General features: G+C 35.3%; 1 protein-coding gene across 1 annotated transcript in view; it reads left to right on the top strand.

The window, feature by feature from the left end:
• RICTOR (RPTOR independent companion of MTOR complex 2) overlaps window positions 1-24,242 on the top strand; it is a 131,466-nt gene that overhangs the window by 51,147 nt on the left and 56,077 nt on the right. The window contains exons 6-9 of the mRNA XM_060146980.1: window positions 2,248-2,311; window positions 7,164-7,290; window positions 10,667-10,836; window positions 23,092-23,159. Coding sequence (XP_060002963.1) covers window positions 2,248-2,311; window positions 7,164-7,290; window positions 10,667-10,836; window positions 23,092-23,159 — 429 coding nt within the window. The remainder of the gene's footprint in view (window positions 1-2,247; window positions 2,312-7,163; window positions 7,291-10,666; window positions 10,837-23,091; window positions 23,160-24,242) is intronic.

Below are 24,242 nucleotides of genomic sequence, written 5' to 3'. Positions count from 1 at the left end.
TCCTTTACTATTTTCTCATAGTGTAGGTATACTGGAGTTGAATTCTCTCATATTTTATTTGTCTATAAATCCTCTATTTCCCTTCCCATTTGAAGGGTATTTTTTTGACCAGTTACTATTTTTCAATGCTTTAAATAAGTTATTGTCTTCTGGATTTTGTTTTTTTTTTGTTGAACAGTAAGTTGTCTCTTCTTGTTGCTTCTTTTTCTCCTTTGGCTACTTTAAAGGTTTTTTTTTCCTGTTACTTTCTCTCCTATCCCCTGGTACTCCAGCTATAGAGTGCTGAATCTGTTCACTGTGCCACATGTCTCTAATGCCCTTACTGTATTTTCAATCTTTGTTGTTGTTAATCTTTGTGCTTCAGTGTTGTTACTTTCTACTTACATGTTTTTTTTTTTTTTTGCGGTACGCGGGCCTCTCACTGTTGTGGCCTCTCCCGTTGCGGAGCACAGGCTCCGGACCACAGGCTCAGCGGCCACGGCTCACGAGCCTAGCCGCTCCGCGGCATGTGGGATCTTCCCAGACCGGGGCACGAACCCGTGTCCCCCGCATCAGCAGGCGGACTCTCAACTACTGTGCCACCAGGGAAGCCCTCAGTCTCTTGAATTTTTAATTTCAGTTATTGTATTTCTGTGATTTATATTTTACTCTTACTTAGACATTCTAGGTCTCTGCTTTATTTTCTTGAGCATAATAATCATAGTTATTTATGACAGTTCCAGTATGTGAATCACCTGTGTTCTGTTTCTATTATCATTTTCTTTCCTTGGTTTTTGGTTACTCAACCCTTTGTTTGTTTTAAAGCATACCTCATATTATATGTGATTGGATGTGAACATTGTATGTTAAAAGTTTTTGGCTCTGGATCATGTTATTTTTGGAATGTTGGCTTATCACACTGATTGTGTTAAAATTTGTTTTTTTTTTCCTTTGCCTTTGCTCTAGGAAGTGGCTATATGGAGTCTCAAGTGAAAATGTAGATATTTAGCAGAACCTCTTCATCCCGAGCAGCCTTGAGCCCTAACATCTTTCTTAGAATATTATGTACCTGCTAAAATTTCTGCTCAGTTCCTTGGCTTCTCAGCAGTAGCTTTTTGCTTGGTTTCTTGGACTTTAACTCTGCATTCGTACAACATAGAAATTGGCAAGTGCATTGGAAAGGGGATGGCACGCAGGTTCTTGCTTATACTCCTATTTTCTTTTCTTTGAGATTTTTTCCCCTCAAGTCCCAGCCACTTTGGTTGCCCTAAAGTTCAGTCTGTCTCTCCAGTACAGGAAGATTTTTGCTTTCTTTTAGGATTCTGTTCCCCTAAAACTGGGGCTTGGCAGGTGTCCCCAGGGACAAAGCCTGAGTGGATATGGAGCTTGTGCTTCTCTTTCCAGGGATTATTATCCATTGCCCTTTTAACAGTTGGTTTACAAAGTACTATATTTAGCCTTTATAGTTATTTTTGGCAGGAGGATTGGTCTGATCTGTTGTGGCCAGAAATGAAATTATATGTCTATTTGCTTCTTATTAAAGTTGTTTTAGATTAATTATATTCAGATAGCAGAAATGCTTTTGAATAGCAAACTATCTATGTATTGATATATAAAGTATTGATTAGAATTGTGAACTGTCTAAACATAAGTAAAAATGAATTATTCTTCCACATATACCAAAGACTCTTTAGAAATTGAATAATTTAGTAAATTTTATAGAGAAATGTCAGTTAAGTGATATATGAGCATTAACTTTTGAAGTACAGTCACATTTCAAATTATATTTTGGTAAAATAGAATTATTGTGGCTAATATAAGACTTTTAACTTAGTTATAATGTAAAATTTAGGCTCTGGTTAAAATCACAATTAAACTGAAACATAGGCTTGGAAATATTTCTCCTTCACAATTTTAATAAAGTATCTGTGAACTTTATCAAAGATAGGTGAATATTTTTTCAGTAGATTTCTGATATTTTGCTTTATAAATATGTTTATTATTTCTGTATAGATATATATAATTCTATAAATTGCTTACAGTATTCTTCTTTCCTGGAGTTTTAAGTGAAATAGTTTTGAAATGTTTTATTATAGTAAGTATTTATCACTAGAGATATTAAATAAATATTTGCTGGTACTGAAAAATAACTTGTATTAACATTTACAAATACTATATTGACATGAACATGGGTCTGATCATGGTATTATACAAAAAATTGTTTAATAAGATTTTTATCAATAATTAAATATTTTATGTATTATTTAGGTGCATTGACATACAGCAGAGCAACGAGGTAGAGAGGACACAAGCACTTCGATTAGTCAGAAAGGTAGGCTCTATGTCTGAGAGTAAAGGCAGATTTATGATTTTCATGTTAAGCATTTTACATTTTTAGATTTAGACTGTGAAATCTTTCTATTAAAATTGAAAGACTGAATTCTCATTAAACATTTTTATTTTGTTAAAATTATATGAGTTAAATAAGTATTAAAACTTCAAGATAAGCATAAATATGTTGTGTAATTATTCTATGTGGGTATAGCTAGGTCAGTATTTTTTATAAAATGTTTATTGTAAAAGAATATTTCTTCCTGCAGTAGGCATATAAATGAAATTACTGCTTTTATATGTTATTGGAGAAAGAGGATTACTTGCCCCCAACCCTTATTTTTTCTTAATTATATGCTTGGAGTTAATTCTATTAAATGAATGTCAAAAATAATTACAGGCTGATTGTTTTGAAGATGAATTTGGATACATCAGTAGGCACTTGCAATAAACAATTCAGGCCATTGTACGGGATAAAAGGTCAAAATCTAAACTCTCCAAGAGAGGGTGTTGAGGATAATCCATAATGCTTCTAATGAGAGAGGCCTTCCAGGAGTTTTTTTATTGTTATTTAATGTGATGTGATGCCCTAATGGCAGAGGAATAGAGTAAACTGAGAGTTAATTTGGTTAGGGTACAGTTTGTGTAAGAATTTTATCATGTTTCATCATAAAGTATCATGTTTCATCTTAAAAATTCATAAAACTGATGCAGTATATGTTTGTTTTAATGTAAAAACATCTAAGATTATTTAACAGTTAACTTTTTTAGCTCTTCTCCTTTTTTCCCACCTTTGAATACAGTGCATGCTCCAGAATTGCAGACTGTTGAGTTTGTGCATTAACTAGATCTCCTCTTTTTCCTTTTTCTTCCAGTTGTTCAGCTTATGGTTAGTAATAGTACCCACAGGTGAGCATAGTAAGGAAGAAGTAAATGGATGAGTTGTCTGAAAAGAAGTTTGCAGTTCTAGTTAAGAGTGATATTGGAGATAGATTTAAAAAATGTTTGTTATAGGGTAAATTGTTATGTTGGCACCGTGATTTGACTCTTCATATTTAAATATAAAAATTAGGTTTATGATTTTTACTTATACATACAACCTCTTCTACTGCATGATTTTGAGAATTCAAGATAAGAAAACAAAATTTGTGTCTGAAGAACCTAGAATAACTCTTTGGTTATTTGAGTTATATATATGTCAGTATTTATCATACTAGGAATTAAAAGTGAGAAATTTAAAAATATATTAACATATTAAAAAATAACAAACTCATTACAAGTAAACATAAATAACATATTTTTATAAAAATAACTATATTTTCCAAAAATAAAGTTAATGAGTAGAGTGGCATTATTTTAGATTTATACAAATTTCTGTAGTGTTTGTCCTGATAGAAGGTACCTGGATTGTCATATTTGCTTTTGTATTCAGTCTCTTGTGATTTCACATGCAGTGGAGCCTCTGGAAAACTTCCATATGTACTTGTGAGAGTAAAAAAGACAAATAATGTCTTTGAATTACTACGAAAATAGTTTTCAGTTTGCAGAATCTGAAAATATCCTCAGGACCCTCAGTTTTCTGGACCACACTTTTAGAGTTGCTGCCTTAGAAACTGCGTTCAGATGAAAAAAGAACCCCAAATGGATTAAATTAAATTCAGCTTCTTTGAATTATTCACTAAATATTTTATTTCTGTTTTGTACAGTGTTTTGTACAAGTTACAGTGTAATTTATAAAATAGCCCAGTAAAAATAAACAGACGCTTGAAACAATTCAGAAATGCCATAACAAAAATGTAATTTTATTTTGTTATCTTTTGAAGAAGGCAGATATCATTTGTGGATTCAAGGGCGGGAAAACTGCTTGTACCTGGTGGTAAAATACAGGCTCAAAGGTAGAGTTATGTCACAGGATTCCTCCTTGGGTTAGCTAAAAACAGAGTAAAAGGGAAAGCAAGGTTGCTGAATGAACAGTGGCCTCTATTGGCCAGAGGAACTATAATTTCACTAATACTTTTAACAATTGAAGCACATATTTCTTTTTTTCCAGCAACATCTTGGCAACTGAGCTAGTAGAAATTAATGTTAATAATATAATTGCTAGGTCACTGTGGATTCTTTGTATGCGTTCAGAACAGTTTTAAAATTTTCTGTGAAAGTAATAATGTTTTTTAAAGGAAAAGCAAAAACATTTGTTGCTTTAGGATAACTTGCTTTATGAATAATTAAGGAATACTCATGTTACTTTTTCTTCTCTTTCACCTGTTTCATTCATTTAGGAGATTTTGTTTGTTTGCTTGGTTTTTTTTCAATGTCTCTGATTTTTTCATGTCTCTTTCTTGCTCTAATCTAGGCAATCCCTCCTGATTCTTGTCTCTCTCATTATCTGTATTATTTTCACACTAGTCAGCTCTTGCTACTCTTTATCCAACTTAAAGTTTTCTTACTGCCTGCCTAATTAAGCCATTATTTTCTTCATATATCATTTCTACATTCATGCAATACGAGATTAATATATCACAGATTTTTTTTTTTTATAGCTGAAAGGGATTCATTTAAAGGAATCACTTGCCCTTGATACACAGCAAGATATTGTCAAAGCCAGCGTGAAAAGCCCAGTTCTCCAAATTTCCAAACCTACACTGGCCCACAAATCCTTTTGGTATTAAGCACAACCTGCTTATCTTGGCATTCAGAGCCCACTTTTGGGGCAACCAATTACGACCTGTCTCATTATGCCATTATATGTGTAGACAAGCTGCCCTCCACCACTGCTGTGATCACTGCTTCTATCCTATTCTTTTCATGTCCACCCCTTTCTATATTATATTCATCTTTCAGTCTCAGCTGAAATTTTAAATATTTCCCTTAGAGAACTCAGTGTTTCTCTCATTCTTTTATAGCAGTTCTACAAATTTATTACCTACTTATGATCTTTGATTTGTTTTATATATGTCTGTTCTATTATGCAAAAAAGATGATTAAACTTTTATTTCAGCAGAGACTAAATTCTATGACTTTTCCCTCATTGATTACTCACTGATTTACAAGAAAAGTATTCTCTGATTTACACAGAATTTAAGAGTTTCTTTGTGTATATTTTCCCTGAAAAATAACAAGAGTGATTTCATTTGTAAAAACTTTAAATTACCGATATCCATTTCATAGCTCTACACTTGAGACTCATAGAATAGAATTTTATACTTGAAATTCTAGAAATCATCGGATCCTATACATCCTCATTTACAAATGAGGAAACTAAGGCACAGAGAGGATTGGTTTGCCAAGGTAACAGTTTATTAATGGCAGATTTGGCCCTGGAAGCCGGTTGGTTTGGCTTCTAGCCAACTCTTTTTAAAATACATTACATACGTCTTATTGTCTTGGGAATTTTTCTTACAAGCCCCTTGTAAGTATAATAATAGATCAGTAAGTATTAAAATACAAATGAATATCATAAGTTAGAATTTTCTCACTGAGGAAGATCAGTTTCTTATACCTCTTTTCCCTTTCCTCTTCTTTCTTCTCCAACATTTTTGATTAATGAAAAATACTGTTTAGAAACAAATGTGAAAGTTTTTGTAGATTCTAAGGTTATTAGACATCTATTTTATGGTTGCGGAACAGTATTCTATAATTTCATTTGAAACTTGTCATATCACGTAATGCTGCTTAAATGATGTAAACCATTTACAAGTACTCTATCCAATATAGATCTCTCCTTTGAACCTCTATAGGATTTAACTGGATATTAGTTTAGTTATATTGTGTCCCCTAATTTTGTCAGAGTATAAGTCTTATTTTTCAACAGGATTATAAATAGTAACACCCAGGACAGATTAATTATCCCCAGTATTTATCACTACCCAAACAGAATAAAACATTTTCTTCTACTCCCACTCCAAGGACCTGCTATTTTGAAATACTTCATCTACCAAATAGTCTTTTATTTATTAAAGAGTAATTAACTACATAATTTTTCTTTCTGTTTTCCAAACTGAAGATACATGTTATCTGTTTTCCGTATTCCAAATATGTTATTGCCAATTAAACTTTTCATTTAAAATGAGATTCAACAAAAGTTTTTGTCACCAGAGACATACTGTTTCCATCATAGTTTTTGAAATATTAAAAATAGATTATGGAGAGACTGCTGCCTGCCTTGAAGTAGCAAATAACCATGAGTGAGCTGCCCATGACAGGGACCTGAGGGCAACCTCTAAGAGCTGAGGGCAGTCCCCATAACAACCAAAAAGAAAATGGGGACTTTAAAAAAAATAGATTATGGATTATGAAGTTTGCCTTTCAGTATAGCAACAAGTGAGAGACATAGGGAGATGATGAGACATCAGTTGCAGCAATCAAAGTAAGAATGAGGACCCAAATCAGAGTTTGATGGTGGAAAGAGTTGAGTTAATGAGGTAAATTGATAGGATGTAGTGGTGATAATAAATGGGGAAGGAGTCAGGAATGTAGTAGTACAGTAGTATGTTTGCAGGTGTTGTCACCACTGATTTACTTTGTCTAGTTACTGAAAAGTTGTTTAAAATAGTGTTCCTATCCTAGAGGAGCTTAGAATCTCAGAAACATTATATCTTGGTCGTCAACTAATTTATAGTCTGGACTATTAGGGAAAAAAGCCAACACTTTTTTCCATGGTAATGATTATTAACATTTATTGCATCAGTTATTAGTTATATTAGTCCTTTGACACGTTCATTTGAAGGAGAAGATTAAAATTAGTGCCTGGATCTTATAAATATTCTACGGTCTTAAACACTTCAGTCTGAATAAAATAGGTTTGAAAAATGCATTATGAAGTAACTTCTTTTTCTGATTTCTCCCTGTTACAGATGATTACTGTGAATGCTTCCTTGTTTCCTAGCTCTGTGGCCAACTCATTAATAGCAGTTGGAAATGATGGACTCCAAGAAAGAGATAGAATGGTTCGAGCATGCATTGCCATTATCTGTGAACTAGGTCAGAATTTTCTTTGAGTAATGAAAATGTAGTATTTTAGAAAGAATATATAACACTTTTTAATGCCTTTAATACATTAATTCTTTAGGTATTGGTAAAAAGATATGGAAAAAGTAGGACATTTCTGATAAGGAAGTAGTGGACTTGTTGTTTAAACAGATCATTTCAAAGTGACATTAAAATTCTAAAAATTTTAAAGTTTTACTCATCATGAAATTTAATATATAGGAATTGTCCAGATTCCAGTAATTAGAATAAAATCTCTTACAGTCTGGCTCTCAGACATTAATTAACCACATTGTATCTTGATGTGAGTGCAAAACAACAATTCACTCTACATTAAAAAAGAATTCTAAATGAAAAAGGATTTAAGAGTTAAATGGGGAAAATATGGGGGGGGAATGGATGACTATCTGATCACGTAAGGAAAAGGAGTTTTGAATTATCAAAAGAAATCAAACAGATTTCAGCAGCTGTAGATTTTATTATAAGGAGAGAAGAAAACATGTAGTACCAGAACAAAGAAAAAAATAAATGTAATAAATAAGTTCTTTACCATGACAGGTAAAGAACTTACTTATATACAGATCAGTAGGAAAAATAAGTAATTCTCAAAGAAATGCATGGCTAGTCAAAGTATTTTAAAAGTTCAACCTCACTTATAACCAAAGAAATATAATTTTTAATGACAAGAGAATATAATATTTTTCCCCACCAAAAGCAGAAGTGGTATAGGTTACATTCACTCTTGATATGATAAATAAATGAATAACAAAAGTTTAAAGAAACAAAAGAGCCAAGCCTTATCATTGAGAGTCTAAAAATACTGTCCACAATACCTGTTGATTTAGAGAAAAAGTCAGAAATTTGATTAAGGAAATTTTGAAAAATAATAAAAATTTGACTACATGTCAATGTATGAGATGCCTGGAAAGTTATATACTCGAGTTAACTTCTCACTATAAGATGCTTTTATAATTAAGCAAAAAGTAATGAAAATAAGTGAGCGAACCCAAGAAATAGAAAAAGAAGAAAAAAAATAAATTTTAACATAAGCAGGAGGAAAGCAATAATGATTCTGAGTCTTAGAGAACAAGATAGATTATTTAATCTAATCTGTGTTAACGGAAGAAGAAAAAATGATACACAGGCAAACATACACTATTGTTTGAAAAATGCAAAAGTCAGAGAAAAGATTAATAGAATGAGAAAGAGAATTAATAGGAGTTTTAAAAATTATGAGATAATTTTTTTATATATTTGAAAATCTTATTGAAATGAATGGGTTTTCAGAGAAAATTTTAATATCCAGTTGACTCAAAAGAGTAGAACACGTGATGGATCAAAAACCATAGAAGTACTTGATGAATTAATGGCCTCCAAAAAGAGTCATTTAGTTAGTTTTGTCTTAAAAAAATTGTTTCAAGGAACAAATAATTCTCATATAGTATAATCTAATTGAGAGCATTAAAAATATGGAAATTTACCAATTTTAATTTAAATGAAACTAGCATTTTATATACATAAACACACAGGTACACACATACACACAAATACATGCATACATAAAATGAAATAATTAGAATGCTACTATGTTAACATTGTAGAATATTCATCTCAAATCACCACTCATACTCTTTTTTTAATAAATTTGTTTATTTATTTATTTATGGTTGCGTTGGGTCTTCGTTGCTGAGCGCAGGTTTTCTCTAGGTGCGACGAGTGGGGGCTACTCTTCCTTGCAGTGCGTGGGCCTCTCATTGCAGTGGCTTCTCTTGTTGCGGAGCATGGGCTCTAGGCACATGGGCTTCAGTAGTTGTGGCATGCAAGCCCAGTAGTTGTGGCTCACGGGCTCTAGAGCACAGACTCAGTAGTTGTGGCGCACGGACTTAGTTGCTCTGTGGCACGTGGGACCTTCCCAGACTAGGGCTCGAACCCATGTCCCCTGCATTGGCAGGTGGATTCTTAACCACTGTTAAGCCACCAGGGAAGTCCACCAATCATATTCTTAATAGTGGATCTCTGCAAATACTACATCATTTTAAAAGCTCTTAATTAGCGTTTTAACCAGGTTAGCAAGACAAAATAATAAATGAGTTTTACATATTGGAAAGAAGGCATCATACATAGTAGATGATATATCTAGAAAACTCTGAATCAACTGAAGAACAACTTCAGTAATTCAGTACAGTGGAAACCTGAAAATATAGATTTAATAGATTTATTTTGTGTTTCAGCAATAATCAGTAAACATAATGGAAAAAAAATGATACTATTTCCAAAGTAGACAAGAAAACTATATATAACAAATAGAAATAAGAAATGTGGAAGACGTGTGTGTGTGTTTAGGGGGTACATTTCAATTTGTTTAATTGATTTTCAAGAAGGCAGAGCTAATCTATAGGTAGAAATGAGAATATTTGTTGCCTTTGTTGTGGAGGGAGACTGAAAAGTGGTGTGAAGGAACTTTCTAGGATGATGAAAGTGCTATACCTTGATTGAGCTATTGGTTACAGGGGTATAGATACTGTTCAGAATTTATTGAACTGTACCATTAAAATCTGTGTATTTTACTGTAAGTAATTATACCTCAATTTAGAAAAAATGGAGAAGAAACCTAAATCTAAAGTTCAACCAGAATAAACAGGAAAAATTCAACTATGGAAAAAAAAACATTTTTGAAAAAGATTAAATGGAGGAGAAGGCAAAGATTTTTTTCTCATATTTTAAAAAAGTTAAGCTGGCTTATTAAGGGAGAAAAAAATGAAAAAGAATCAAGGGTTGCAGACCCTGATACATAGAAGACTTCAGTATATCAAAAGTATGAAAATCAGTTTGGAAAGCATGCTGGGATAGTTGAATAAACATTTGGGAAAAAATGAGCTTATCAATATTAAGCCAAAGTCTGTTTCCTGACAGATTGAAAACTGAAATGTTAATCATGAACTCATTTAAAACACACACGTCGGTGTGCGTGCATACAGAGAAAATGCCTGATACTTGAAGTAAGGGAGGAGTTTCTGAGCTTAAAATCTAAAGTTAAGTTACAAATCAGATAAAAGATTTGAAACAGATAAAAGGCTAATATTCCCATTATATAAAGAACTCCTTGCAATTGATAGGAAAGAAGAACCATTCAGTAAAACATGAACAAAAGATATGAAAAAATTCAGAGACATTAAGAAACAAATCAGAGTTTTGGAAAGTATATTCAGTGACTCTTATTAGGTAATTTATCCACGTGTCCTTTTAAATGTCATTGACTGGAAAGTTTTTCAAGTCAGAAAGCAAATTAAGTATTAAAATCCCAGATTTCTGATTACATTTTATTAATTATCCCCTATATAATATATTAAGTTTTTCTTTTTTATTTTAGCACTTCAGAATCCAGAGGTGGTGGCCCTTCGAGGTGGACTAAACACCATCTTGAAAAATGTGATCGATTGCCAATTAAGTCGAATAAATGAGGCTCTCATTACTACAATTTTACACCTCCTTAATCATCCAAAGACCCGACAGTATGTACGAGCTGACGTAGAATTAGAGGTAGGAACTTTAATATTCTTTCTAGTTTTAAAATATGACTTTAAATACATACTCTTTGAAATTTTAAAGTTAATATGCAGCACAGCATTAATTATTAAACCTAAATTAACTAATAAGCTTGGCTTATCCCAGCAGTATTTTATAGCTCATTCAGTTTGGACTGAATTGAAAAAATTCTCAAGAATATTTCATCAACATGTAAAGTGAAGTTTATTTTTTTTTATTATCTATGAAAACTTGACTGAGCAAATTAGAGCACAAGTAAGGTTTCATAGACATTTACATATTTATTTAAGAAGACCATTTCTTTTTAAGGACTATAGTATGTTAATTGTGTGTGAATAGCTCCTGCTAATTATATACTATTTATTTATTAAACCATGCTAAAACTCTCTGAACTTGGAGACACTTGTTGGCAACTAAAGACCATATATAATTGAAAGAAATAGAATACATATCTTTTTTAAAATACTCTACAATTTCTTTTTTTTTTTTTTACTAATTCAGTTTTTTTTTTTTTTTTTTTTTTTTTACAGTTGGTCTAAAATAGTAAGGCTACCATATGCCCTTTTCTATAATAAGTATGTAGTAGAGGTTGGAACAGAATTATCACAAACTGTATTCTTTTTTTTTTCCCCTCATTTTTGGCCATGCCCCGTGGCTTGTGGGATCTTAGTTCCCCTGACCAGGGATTAAACCTGGGCCCTCGGCAGTAAGAGCATGGAGTCCTAACCTCTGGACCACCAGGGAGTTACCACAAAATGTACTCTTATAGTTTATTTGTGTGAATGTATTACATTGTTGTCCATTGCAGATATCATTCAGAGTAAGTTTAAACCAAGGCTTTATTTGGGTATGAAATTATGCAAATTATAAAAGATTTATTGTTCCCTACTTTGCCTGTTTAAATCATTTTATGAAACTTGTCTTAAATGTTATAGTTCTGGTTTTATTAGGGCTACTAGAAATATTTTGAGATTATAAAATTGACATTAGCCTATATCACTAACTAACAAATTTAGGTACAATATTCTCCTTAATAAGTGATTTTAAATACATTATTCATGGGAATCCAGTGGGAATAAGCTGGCATTTTTGATATTTTACAGTGTATTTCGATTTAAGTTTTTTCTTTATCAAGTGGAGAAAATGATATTTTAAGATTGGAGAGATGATTGCAATAAAGGAAGATATTGTATATAGGCCTGGTTTTTATTCCTATATAATTGTGCAGCAGATTAGTAAAGCCTTTGTGTAAACGAGAAAACCTCAAAAAGAATATGGTAGATATTTAAGTACACGACTATATTTGCATAAGTTCTTTAAAGCCACAAATGTTCTTTTTTTCCTTAACAAGATCCCCCTAAAGTATCATAGTGATTGAGAGCATAGACTTCAGGCTATACGGATCTGGTTTTGGATTTTTGTTCTGTAACCTACTAGCTTTATGATTTGGGGCAAGTTATTAGCCTCTCTTGGACCCATTTTTTCCTAGGTAAAATAAAAGTCTTGATTTTTACCTTAAAGAATTATTGTGAAGAATAAATACTATAATAATAATAGTAGTAGTAGTAGTAATAGCAGCAACTAACACTCTTGTAAAGCTTATAATGAGTTAGGCAATATTTCCAGGTGCTTTACATATATTCATTCTAATCTACATAAATGTTTTATTTAGTACTTGGCACATAATAAGTATTCAATAAATACTGATTGCCTTGGATATTAATCATTATCATCTTCTACTTTATCATTATCTTCATCCTAGAGTCTGCTGTTACAAGAATATTGTCCTCAGTTTTATTAATTATATTTATAAATTTTCACTCTAACTTGATAACTTTGGTTTTTCTTTTCCACCTACAAAGGAGCTATTTTCATTGCTACTGTCTCGTTAGACCCAAATCTTTCTTCTGTTAAAAAAAAAAAAAATCCCTTTTAAAATCTACCCTGGCTTCTATTTCTATAATCTGTAATATATTTTGACCTCACACAGGAAAAAAAAAAGGTACATTTAATATGATAATGTTATTAGAATAGGCAGTCAGTAAGGATTGTAAAATTGTAATTTTAATTTTTTATAGTAAATTGTAAAAACAACGTATTTTTTAAACTTCAGAGTAGGATAGTGTAGTTCATAGCATCTGCTATGGAAAACTAGAAAAGTTGAATAATTATGGAAATCTTATATTTAAAGCAGTATAGAGCTGTGAAAGCAATAAGGACCAGAGGGAGTGAAAAATCTAGAGATGCCCTTGGGGGCACTGTAGATTTAGGCCACAGGCTAGAGGTTAAGAATATGACCTAGGCCTAGGTAGAAGACCAGACTATTTGGCAGGCGAATGTGTATGTGGAGTGACAAGCCTAGAGATGTGAGAAGCCCGCAGATCAAGTCTGATTTACCCTTCTAGAAGTTTGCTGAGATAAGAATCTGTGGAGAGCAGAAGTTAAAATGTTTCCACTGAGGAAAACACAGTGGAATAGGCTATGGTCTCCTGTGCATAGGACACAGAGGCTTCCCAGGAAGGGGGTTCATGGGCAGAAGTGGAAAGACCTCTAAGAAGTAGTGAATTTACACTGATTATATGCAGTTGCTTTTTTTTCCCTGGGGTCACTTACTGATCAGGACATAATTAGAAGTTGAAAATCCAGGTACGCTTTTCCTAGGACCTGAAAAATCAGAACAGCTTTTGGCAGTTATGTAGTATTCAAGTAACAAACTGGGTATTTTGTAGCCGATTTCCTGTTCTTGACATGTCCCAAATTCTGAAGTAATTGTGGATGAGTGCCTAAAGATCTAAGTTCAAAACTTATGAAGTGTGTAGAAAAAATCCCCAATTTCTCACTGCTAAGGAGGAAAAAAAAAAAACTTGCTAAAGTCTCTTGAAAGTTTTGGAGATCCATACTTTAGAAACACAAGAAAACCAGGGGTACACTCAAATCTTAACAAAATTGCAGCATAGTTTAACTCAGTTGGTGACTAGGATAAGCTCATCAGTCCCTTTAATCTACCTGACTAACAGAGGAAAGGATGAACCGTCTCTGGTGGAGATAACATCACTTGGAACCTTTAATAAAATTTACAATGTCTAACATTCAGTCAGAAATATGATTGAGTGTCATACAAAAAGACATGAATATGTAACTGAAAACTCAAAAGAAATTCCATAGAAGCATGTCTACAGGTGATCCAAATGTTACAGCTAGAGGGAAAAGACTTTAAAACAAGCATGATTAACTTGTTAAGGAAAACGGAGAAGAAGAAAATAGATGAAATAATGGAGAATTTCACCATACAATTGCAGTGTGCAAAATGAATCAAATGGAACTAGTGCAGAAAAATATAAAACCTGAAATTCTGAACTCAGTGAAATTAAAAATCCATTTTGGATGAGAAGATATCATTAGTAAATTGAAATAAAAGTCAATAAAAATATCAAGTAAAACATTGGGGGCAGGGGAAGAGAAAGGAAATGAACATAACAAAAGGGATAAAACATAATTGTTGTCTTTGGAGAAGAGAGAGAAAATGAGCAGAAGCAGATATCCAAAGAAGCAGTGGTCAAAACTTTTGTTTCTAAAACTGATGAAACTTCATAAAGCTCAGAAAACTCAAGATAATACAAAGAAAACAACATGTACACACATCATGGTAAGGTTGTCAAAAACCAAGATAAATAAAAATCTTAAAATCAGCTTGAGATAAAAGACTCTACTTTCAAAGGAACAACTCTGACAGCTGATTTCCCAACAGAAATAATGGAACCAGAAGACAGTAGAATGGCATATTTAGAGTGCAGAAAGAAAATAATGTCAACCTACCTAGAGAAAATGTCTTTCAAAAACAAAGGTAAAATAAAGATTTTATAGACTAAAGAAAAATGACCCAAGGAAATTTAAAGAAACACTATTCTTTCTTCGATTCCTTGCCTTTATGTCATGAAGACGGTAAAGCAGCCTATGGTGAGGCACACGTGGGAAGGAACTGAGACCTTTTGCCAACAATTAGCACGTTGTGAGTAAACCATCTTGAAGCAGATTCTACAGCTTCAGTCAAGTCTTGAGATGACTGCAGCCCTGATCAATATTTTGACTACAACTTCATGAGGCACCCTGAGCCATAACTGCACAATTAAACTCTTCTAGATTCCTGACTCACAGAAACATTGTGAGATAATAAATATTTATTGTTTTTTAACAAATGAGACAGAGTACAGGAAGATGGTGGAAGAGTAAAACATGGAGATCACCTTCCTCTGCACAGATACACCAGAAATATATCTACACGTGGAACAACTCCTACAGAACACCTACTGAACGCTGGCAGAAGACCTCAGGCCTCCCAAAAGGCAAGAAACCCCCCACGTACCTGGGTAGGGCAAAAGAAAAAAGAATGAACAGAGACAAAAGAATAGGGATGGGACCTGAACCAGTGGGAGGGAGCTGTGAAAGAGGAAAGGTTTCCACACACTAGGACGCTCCTTTGCGGGCGGAGACTGTGGGTGGGGGAGGGGGCAAGCTTCGCAGCCGCGTAGGAGAGTACAGCAAGAGGGGTGTGGAGGGCAAAGCGGTGAGATTCCCGCACAGAGGATCAGTGCCGACTGGCACTCACCAGCCTGAGAGGCTTGTCTGCTCACCCGCCGGGGCGGGCAGGGCTGGGAGCTGAGGCTCGGGCTTTGGTCGGAGCGCAGGGAGAGACTGGGGTTGGCGGCGTGAACACAGCCTGCAGGGAGTTAGTGCACCATGGCTAGTCAGGAGGGAGTCCGGGAAAAAGTCTGGACGTGCCGAAGAGGCAAGAGACTTTTTCTTCCCTCTTTGTTTCCTGGTGCGCGAGGAGAGGGGATTAAGAGCGCTGCTTAAAGGAGCTCCAGAGACAGGCGCGAGCCGCGGTTAACAGCGCGGAAACCAGAGACGGGCATGAGACGCTAAGTCTGCTGCTGCCGCCAACAACAAGCCTGTGTGCGAGCACAGGTCACTCTCCACACCTCCCTTCCAGGGAGCCTGTGCACCCCGCCACTGCCAGGGTCCCGGGATCCAGGGACAACTTCCCCGGGAGAACGCACGGCATGCCTCAGGCTGGTGCAACGTCACGCCGACGTCTGCTGCCACAGGCTCGCCCCACATCCGCACCCTTCCCTCCCCTCGGCCTGAGTGAGCCAGAGCCCCCGAAGCAGCTGCTCCTTTAACCCCATCCTGTCTGAGTGAAGAACAGATGCGCTCCGGCGACCTACATGCAGAGGCAGGGCCAAACCCAAAGCTGAACCCTGGGAGCTGTACAAACAAAGAAGAGAAAGGGAAATCTCTCCCAGCAGCCTCAGAAGCAGCGGATTAAAGCTCCACAATCAACTTGATGTACCCTGCATCTGTGGAATATATGAATAGGCAATGAATCATCCCAAATTGAGGAGGTGGACTTTGAGAGCAAGATTTATGATTTTTTCCCCTTTTTCCTCTTTTTGTGAGTGTGTACGTGCATGCTTCTGTGTTAGATTTTGTCTGTGTAGCCTTGCTTTCCCCAGTTGTCCTAGGGTTCTATCTGTCCTTTTTGTTTTCCTTTTTAAAAACATTTTTTTCTTAATAATTATTTTTTATTTTAATAGCTTTATTTTATTTTATCCTCTTTCTTTCTTTCTTTTTCTTTCTTTCTTTCTTTCTTTCTTTCTTTCTTTCTTTCTTTCTTTCTTTCTTTCTTTCTTTCTTTCTTTCTTTCTCTCTCTCTCTCTCTCTCTCTCTCTCTCTCTCCCTCCCTCCCTCCCTCCCTCCCTCCCTCCCTCCCTCCCTCTCTCCCTCTCTCTCTCTCTTTCTCTCTTTCTTTCTTTTCTTCCTGCCTCCCTCCCTTTCTCTCTCTCTTGCTTTCTTTCTTTCTTATATTTTCTCCCTTTTATTCTGACCCGTGTGGATGAAAGGCTCTTGGTGCTGCAGCCAGGAGTCAGTGCTGTGCCTCTGAGGTGGGAGAGCCAACTTCAGGACACTGGTCCACAAGAGACCTCCCAGCTCCACATAACATCAAACGGTGAAAATCTCCCAGAGATCTCCATCTCAACACCAGCACCCAGCTTCACTCAACGACCAGCGAGCTACAGTGCTGGACACCCTATGCCCAACAACTAACAAGACAGGAACACAACCCCACCCATTAGCAGAGAGGCTGCCTAAAATCATAAGTCCACAGACACCCCAAAACACACCACCAGACGTGGACCTGCCCACCAGAAAGACAAGATCCAGCCTCATTCACCAGAACACAGGCACTAGTCCCCTCCACTAGGAAGCCGACACAACCCACTGAACCAACTTTAGCCACTGGGGACAGACACCAAAAACAACGGGAAGTACGAACCTGCAGCCTGCAAAAAGGAGACCCCAAAGACAGTAAGATCAACAAAATGAGAAGACAGAAAAACACACAGCAGATGAAGGAGCAAGATAAAAACCCACCAGACCTAACAAATGAAGAGGAAATAGGCAGTCTACCTGAAAAAGAATTCAGAATAATGATAGTAAAGATGATCCAAAATCTTGGAAACAGAATAGAGAAAATGCAAGAAACATTTAACAACGACCTAGAAGAACTAAAGATGAAACAGGCAACGATGAACAACACAATAAATGAAATTAAAAATACTCTAGATGGGAAAAATAGCAGAATAACTGAGGCAGAAGAACGGATAAGTGACCTGGAAGATAAAATAGTGGAAATAACTACTGCAGAGCAGAATAAAGAAAAAAGAATGAAAAGAACAGAGGACAGTCTCAGAGACCTCTGGGACAACATTAAACGCACCAACATTCGAATTATAGGGGTTCCAGAAGAAGAAGAGAAAAAGAAAGGGACTGAAAAATATTTGAAGACATTATAGTTGAAAACTTCCCTAACATGGGAAAGGAAATAGTTAATCAAGTGCAGGAAGCACAGAGAGTCCCATACAGGATAAATCCAAGGAGAAACATGCCACGACACATATTAATCAAACTGTTAGAAGTTAAATACAAAGAAAACATATTAAAAGCAGCAAGGGAAAAACAACAAATAACACACAAGGGAATCCCCATAAGATTAACAGCTGATCTTTCAGCAGAAACTCTGCAAGCCAGAAGGGACTGGCAGGACATATTTAAAGGGATGAAGGAGAAAAACCTGCAGCCAAGATTACTCTACCCAGCAAGGATGTCATTCAGATTTTATGGAGAAATTAAAACCTTTACAGAGAAGCAAAAGCTGAGAGGGTCCAGCATCACCAAACCAGCTTTACAACAAATGCTAAAGGATGTTCTCTAGTAGGCAAGAAACACAAGAGAAGGAAAAGACCTACATTAACAAACCCAAAACAATTTAGAAAATGGGAATAGGAACATACATATCGATAATTACCTTAAATGTAAATGGACTAAATGCTCCCACCAAAGACACAGACTGGCTGAATGGATACAAAAACAAGACCCATATATATGCTGTCTACAAGAGACCCACTTCAGACCTAGAGACACATACAGACTGAAAGTAAGGGTATGGAAAAAGATACTCCATGCAAATGGAAACCAAAAGAAAGCTGGAGTAGCAATTCTCATATCAGACAAAATAGACTTTAAAATAAAGACTATTACGAGAGACAAAGAAGGAGAGTACATAATGATCAAGGGATCGATCCAAGAAGAAGATATAACAATTGTAAATATTTATGCACCCAACATAGGAGCCCCTCAATACATAAGGCAAATATTAACAGCCATAAAAGGGGAAATCGACAGTAACACATTCATAGTAGGGGACTTTAACACCCCACTTTCACCAATGGACCGATCATCCAAAATGAAAATAAATAAGGAAACACAAGCTTTAAATGATACATTAAACTAGATGGACTTAATTGATATTTATAGGACATTCCGTCCAAATATAACAGAATACACATTTTTCTCAAGTGCTCATGGAACATTCTCCAGGATAGATCATATCTTGGGTCACAAATTAAGCCTTGGTAAATTTTAGAAAATTGAAATTGTATCAAGTATCTTTTCCGAAAACAGCACTATGAAACTAGATATCAATTACAGGAAAAGATCTGTAAAATGTACAAACACATGGAGGCTAAGTAATACACTATTAATAACGAAGTGATCACTGAAGAAATCAAAGAGGAAATCAAAAAATACCTAGAAACAAATGACAATGGAGACATGACAACCCAAAACCTATGGGGTGCAGCAAAAGCAGTTTTAAGAGGGAAGTTTATAGCAATACAATCCTACCTTCCGAAACATCCCGAATATACAACCTAACCTTGCACCTAAAGCAATTAGAGAAGGAAGAACAAAAATAACCCAAAGTTAGCAGAAGGAAAGAAATCATAAAGATCAGATCAGAAATAAATGAAAAAGAAATGAAGGAAACGATAGCTAAGATCAATAAAACCAAAAGCTGTTTCTTTGAGAAGATAAACAAAATTGATAAACCATTAGCCAGACTCATCAAGAAAAAAAGGGAGAAGACTCAAATCAATAGAATTAGAAATGAAAAAGGAGAAGTAACAGCTGACACTGCAGAAATACAAAAGATCATGAGAGATTACTACAAGCAACTGTATGCCAATAAAATGGACAACCTGGAAGAAATGGACAAATTCTTAGAAATGCACAACGTACCAATACTGAATCAGGAAGAAATAGAAAATATGAACAGACCAATCACAAGCACTAAAATTGAAACTGTGATTAAATAACTTCCAACAAACAAAAGCCCAGGACCTGAAGGCTTCCCAGGCAAATTCTATCAAACATTTAGAGAATAGCTAACACCTATCCTTCTCAAACTCTTCCAAAATATAGCAGAGGGAGGAACACCCCCAAACTCATTCTACGAGGCCACCATCACCCTGATACGAAAACCAGACAAGGATGTCACAAAGAAAGAAAACTACAGACCAATATCACTGATGAACATAGATGCAAAGATCCTCAACAAAATACTAGCAAACAGAATCCAACAGCACATTAAAAGGGTCATACACCACGATCAAGTGGGGTTTATTCCAGGAATGCAAGGATTCTTCAATATATGCAAGTCAATCACTGTGATACACCATATTAACAAATTGAAGGAGAAAAACCATATGATCATCTCAGTAGATGCAGGGAAAGCTTTCGACAAAATTCAACACCCATTTATGATAAAATCCCTGCAGAAAGTAGGCATAGAGGGAACTTTCCTCAACATAATAAAGGCAGTATATGACAAACCCACAGCCAATATCGTCCTCAGTGGTGAAAAACTGAAAGCATTTCCACTAAGAACAGGAACAAGACAAGGTTGCCCACTCTCACCACTCTTATTCAACATAGTTTTGGAAGTTTTAGCCACATCAATCAGAGACGAAAAGGAAATGAAAGGAATCCAAATCGGAAAAGAAGAAGTAAAGCTGTCACTGTTTGCAGATGACATGATCCTATACATAGAGAATCCTAAAGATGCTACCAGAAAACTACTAGAGCTAATCAATGAATTTGGTAAAGTAGCAGGATACAAAATTAATGCACAGAAATCACTTGCATTCCTATACACTAATGATGAAAATCTGAAAGTGAAATCAAGAAAACACTCCCATTTACCATTGCAACAAAAAGAATAAAATATCTAGGAATAAACCTACCTAAGGAGACAAACGACCTGTATGCAGAAAATTATAGGACACTGATGAAAGAAATTAAAGATGATACAAATAGATGGAGAGATATACCATGTTCTTGGATTGGAAGAATCAACATTGTGAAAATGACTCTACTACCCAAAGCAATCTACAGATACAATGTAATCGCTATCAAACTACCACTGGCATTTTTCACAGAAGTAGAAAAATAAATTTCACAGTTTGTATGGAAACACAAAAGATCCCGAATAGCCAAAGCAATCTTGAGAACGAAAAACAGAGCTTGAGGAATCAGGCTCCCTGACTTCAGACTATGCTACAAAGCTACAGGAATGAAGACATAATGGTACTGGCACAAAAACAGAAAGATAGATCAATGGAACAGGACAGAAAGCCCAGAGATAAACCCATGCACATATGGCCACCTTATCTTTGATAAAGGGAGGCAGGAATGTACAGTGGAGAAAGGACAGCCTTTTCAAGTGGTGCTGGGAAAACTGGACAGCTACATGTAAAAGTATGAGATAAGATCACTCCCTAACACCATATGCAAAAATAAGCTCAAAATGGATTAAAGACCTAAATGTAAGGCCAGAAACTATCAAACTCTTAGAGGAAAACATAGGCAGAACACTCTATGACATAAATCACAGCAAGATCCTTTTTGACCCACCTCCTAGAGAAATGGAAATAAAACCAAAAATAAACAAATGGGACCTAATGAAACTGCAAAGCTTCTGCACATCAAAGGAAACCATAAACAAGACCAAAAGACAACCCTCAGAATGGGAGAAAATATTTGCAAATGAAGCAACTGACAAAGGATTAATCTCCAAATTTGCAAGCAGCTCAATAACAAAAAAACAAACAACCCAATCCAAAAATGGGCAGGAGACCTAAATAGACATTTCTCCAAAGAAGAAATACAGACTGCCAACAAACACATGAAAGAATGCTCAACATCATTAATCATTAGAGAAATGCAAATCAAAACTACAATGAGATATCATCTCACACCAGTCAGAATGCAAAAAATCTAGAAATGATAAATGCTGGAGAGGGTGTGGAGAAAAGGGAACACTCTTGCACTGCTGGTGGGAATGTGAATTGGTTCAGCCACTATGGAGAACAGTATGGAGGTTCCTTAAAAAACTACAAATAGAACTACTATATGACCCAGCAATCCCACTGCTGGGCATATACCCTGAGAAAACCATAATTCAAAAAGAGTCATGTACCAAGATGTTCATTGCAGCTCTATTTACAATAGCCCGGAGATGGAAACAACCTAAGTGTCCATCATTGGATGAATGGATAAAGAAGAGGTGGCACATATATACAATGGAATATTACTCAGCCATGAAAAGAAACAAAATTGAGCTATTTGTAATGAGGTGGATGGACCTAGAGTCTGTTATACAGAGCGAAGTAAGTCAGAAAGAGAAAGACAAATACCGTATGCTAACACATATATATGGAATTTAAGCAAAAAAAATGTCATGAAGAACCTAGGGGTAAGACAGGAATAAAGACACAGACCTACTAGAGAATGGACTTGAGGATATGGGAAAGGGGAAGGGTAAGCTGTGACAAAGTGAGAGAGTGGCATGGATATATATACACTACGAAACGTAAAATGGAAAGCTGGTGGGAAGCAGCCGCATAGCACAGGGAGATCAACTCGGTGCTTTGTGACCACCTAGAGGGGTGGCAGGGAGGGACACGCAAGAGGGAAGAGATATGGGAACATATGTGTATGTATAACTGATTCACTTTGTTATAAAGCAGAAACTAACACACCATTGTAAAGCAATTATGCTCCAATAAAGATAATAAAAAAAAAATGAGACAGACTCAAAGGAAGGTTAAAGTGAATCCTTAAAAGGAAAGTGATCCGAGACAAACAAGGAAATGCAGGAAGGAATGAAGCGTGGCAAAAAACGTACACATGACAAAATATAAAAGACTACTCATTGTCTAAAACAATATTTGTAATGTCTTAGGTATTTTAAATCATTTTAAAATTAAAATTCAGGCCACAGTAATGCAGTCAGCACAAGGCTGGGCCAGGGGGGTTGGTAAATGAGATACAGTGGTTTAAGTTCTAAAATGAGTGAGCCTAACAGGGTTGCTATATACAAGGACAATACACGAAAATAATTTGGATTTCCTTATACCAGTAAGAAAATGAACATAATTTATAAAGTAAAAATAATTAAATAATGTTCAGAAATAGGCAAAACAAGTCATAGTGTTAGAAATCAGGATAGTAGTCCTGTGGTGAGAACGAACGGGAGAATAAGGAGGCTTTGAGGATTATAGGGAACGTGCTTAGTTTGAGAAAATCCATCAAACCTCACATTCATGATTTGTGCACTGCTTAATATGTATGTTAAACGTCAGTTTAGAAGTTCAGAAATTCAGTTTGTACATTTAAAAAAATCACTCAAATATATTCCTTGATGATGAGTTTGAAGAAATAAGTCTCTCAAGCAGTGTACCCAGTTAGAGATCCAGAGAAGTGGAATTAATTTTAGCTTGTTACAGGAAGAATACATTTTATAATAAGGACTCTTTTTCTTCTTCTTTTTTTGCCTTTTCTTTTTATTAGCGAATTTTAGCACCCTATACTGATTTTCACTACAGACATAGTCCAGATACAGCTGAAGGACAGCTTAAGTAAGTACCATGCGTGTTACTGTTAAAACTTTTAGATTTGCCTGATTGTACGTAGAGCCAGAGAAAAATCAGTTTAAGTAAATTTCCTATTTCATGGAGTTATAGTTCTCTCATAATTAGCTGTGGTTTAAAAAATTAAAAGTAAGCATCGGGAAATTTAAAGACTTGGAATTAGTTTCTTATTTTAAAAAATGTAAGATATGTAGGAGTAGAAACCTCGATCTTTAATAATTTTTCTATTGTACATGTTTTTAGCACAATTACATTGAAAGACTAAAAGAATTAATTGTGAGTAGAATGAAGAGCGGCCTAAATTGAGTAAGCAGAAAAATACACTGTGTAGAATTTTGAGAGTAAGGTTCATAGGGAGGTAAGAGGAGACAGAGTAAAGATTATTTTCTAGAAATGAGGCAGGATAATTTTCAGTTTTTCTGGAGAGAAATGCACATGTTCACTAGGTATTCTGGGATAACTATATTTAAATTGATTTATGGATCAAATAATGAACTTGTCGGTGAAGATTTTGCCGCTGACACAGTTCCAATAAATATGCTATCAGATGTAGCATAGTAGGATTGTTGGATTGTAGACACACTTATTTTGAGAGATAGTATGTTTTTAAAATTCCTCACTAAGTTTGGGAACATTGTGAAATGGGCATATTTTTGTTGTTTTTCATTTTTCTCCTGAATTAAAAATAGTGGTTTCATATCTTTAATCACCTCCATCACTGTGGACTCATTGCATGCTAACATATCATGACCTGAGCTAAGAAATTAGAATAGTCATTCTCTGTTTAAGACTTCTCAGACCTTATTCTTGCTAACTAAGTTATGAATTGGGATTCTTAAGCCCCTTTCTTGGCTTCTCCTATCACACTTGGGCATGCTCTTTATTGATGAAGAATGTATGCATTTTCTATTGCTGCATGACAAATGACTACAAATATAGCAGCTTAAAATAACATCAGTTTATTAGTTCACAGTTCAGTAGGTCAGAGGTCTGGCGTGGTTCTTATCTGGAAGTTCTGGTGAAGAAGCCATTTATTTCTGGGCTCACTCAGATTGTTGGCAGAATTCACTT

Source organism: Lagenorhynchus albirostris, chromosome 3 (genome assembly GCF_949774975.1).
Source record: "Lagenorhynchus albirostris chromosome 3, mLagAlb1.1, whole genome shotgun sequence".
Taxonomy (NCBI): domain Eukaryota; kingdom Metazoa; phylum Chordata; class Mammalia; order Artiodactyla; family Delphinidae; genus Lagenorhynchus; species Lagenorhynchus albirostris.
Note: the sequence above shows the minus strand (reverse complement) of the source record. Positions and strands in the feature narration are given on the sequence as shown.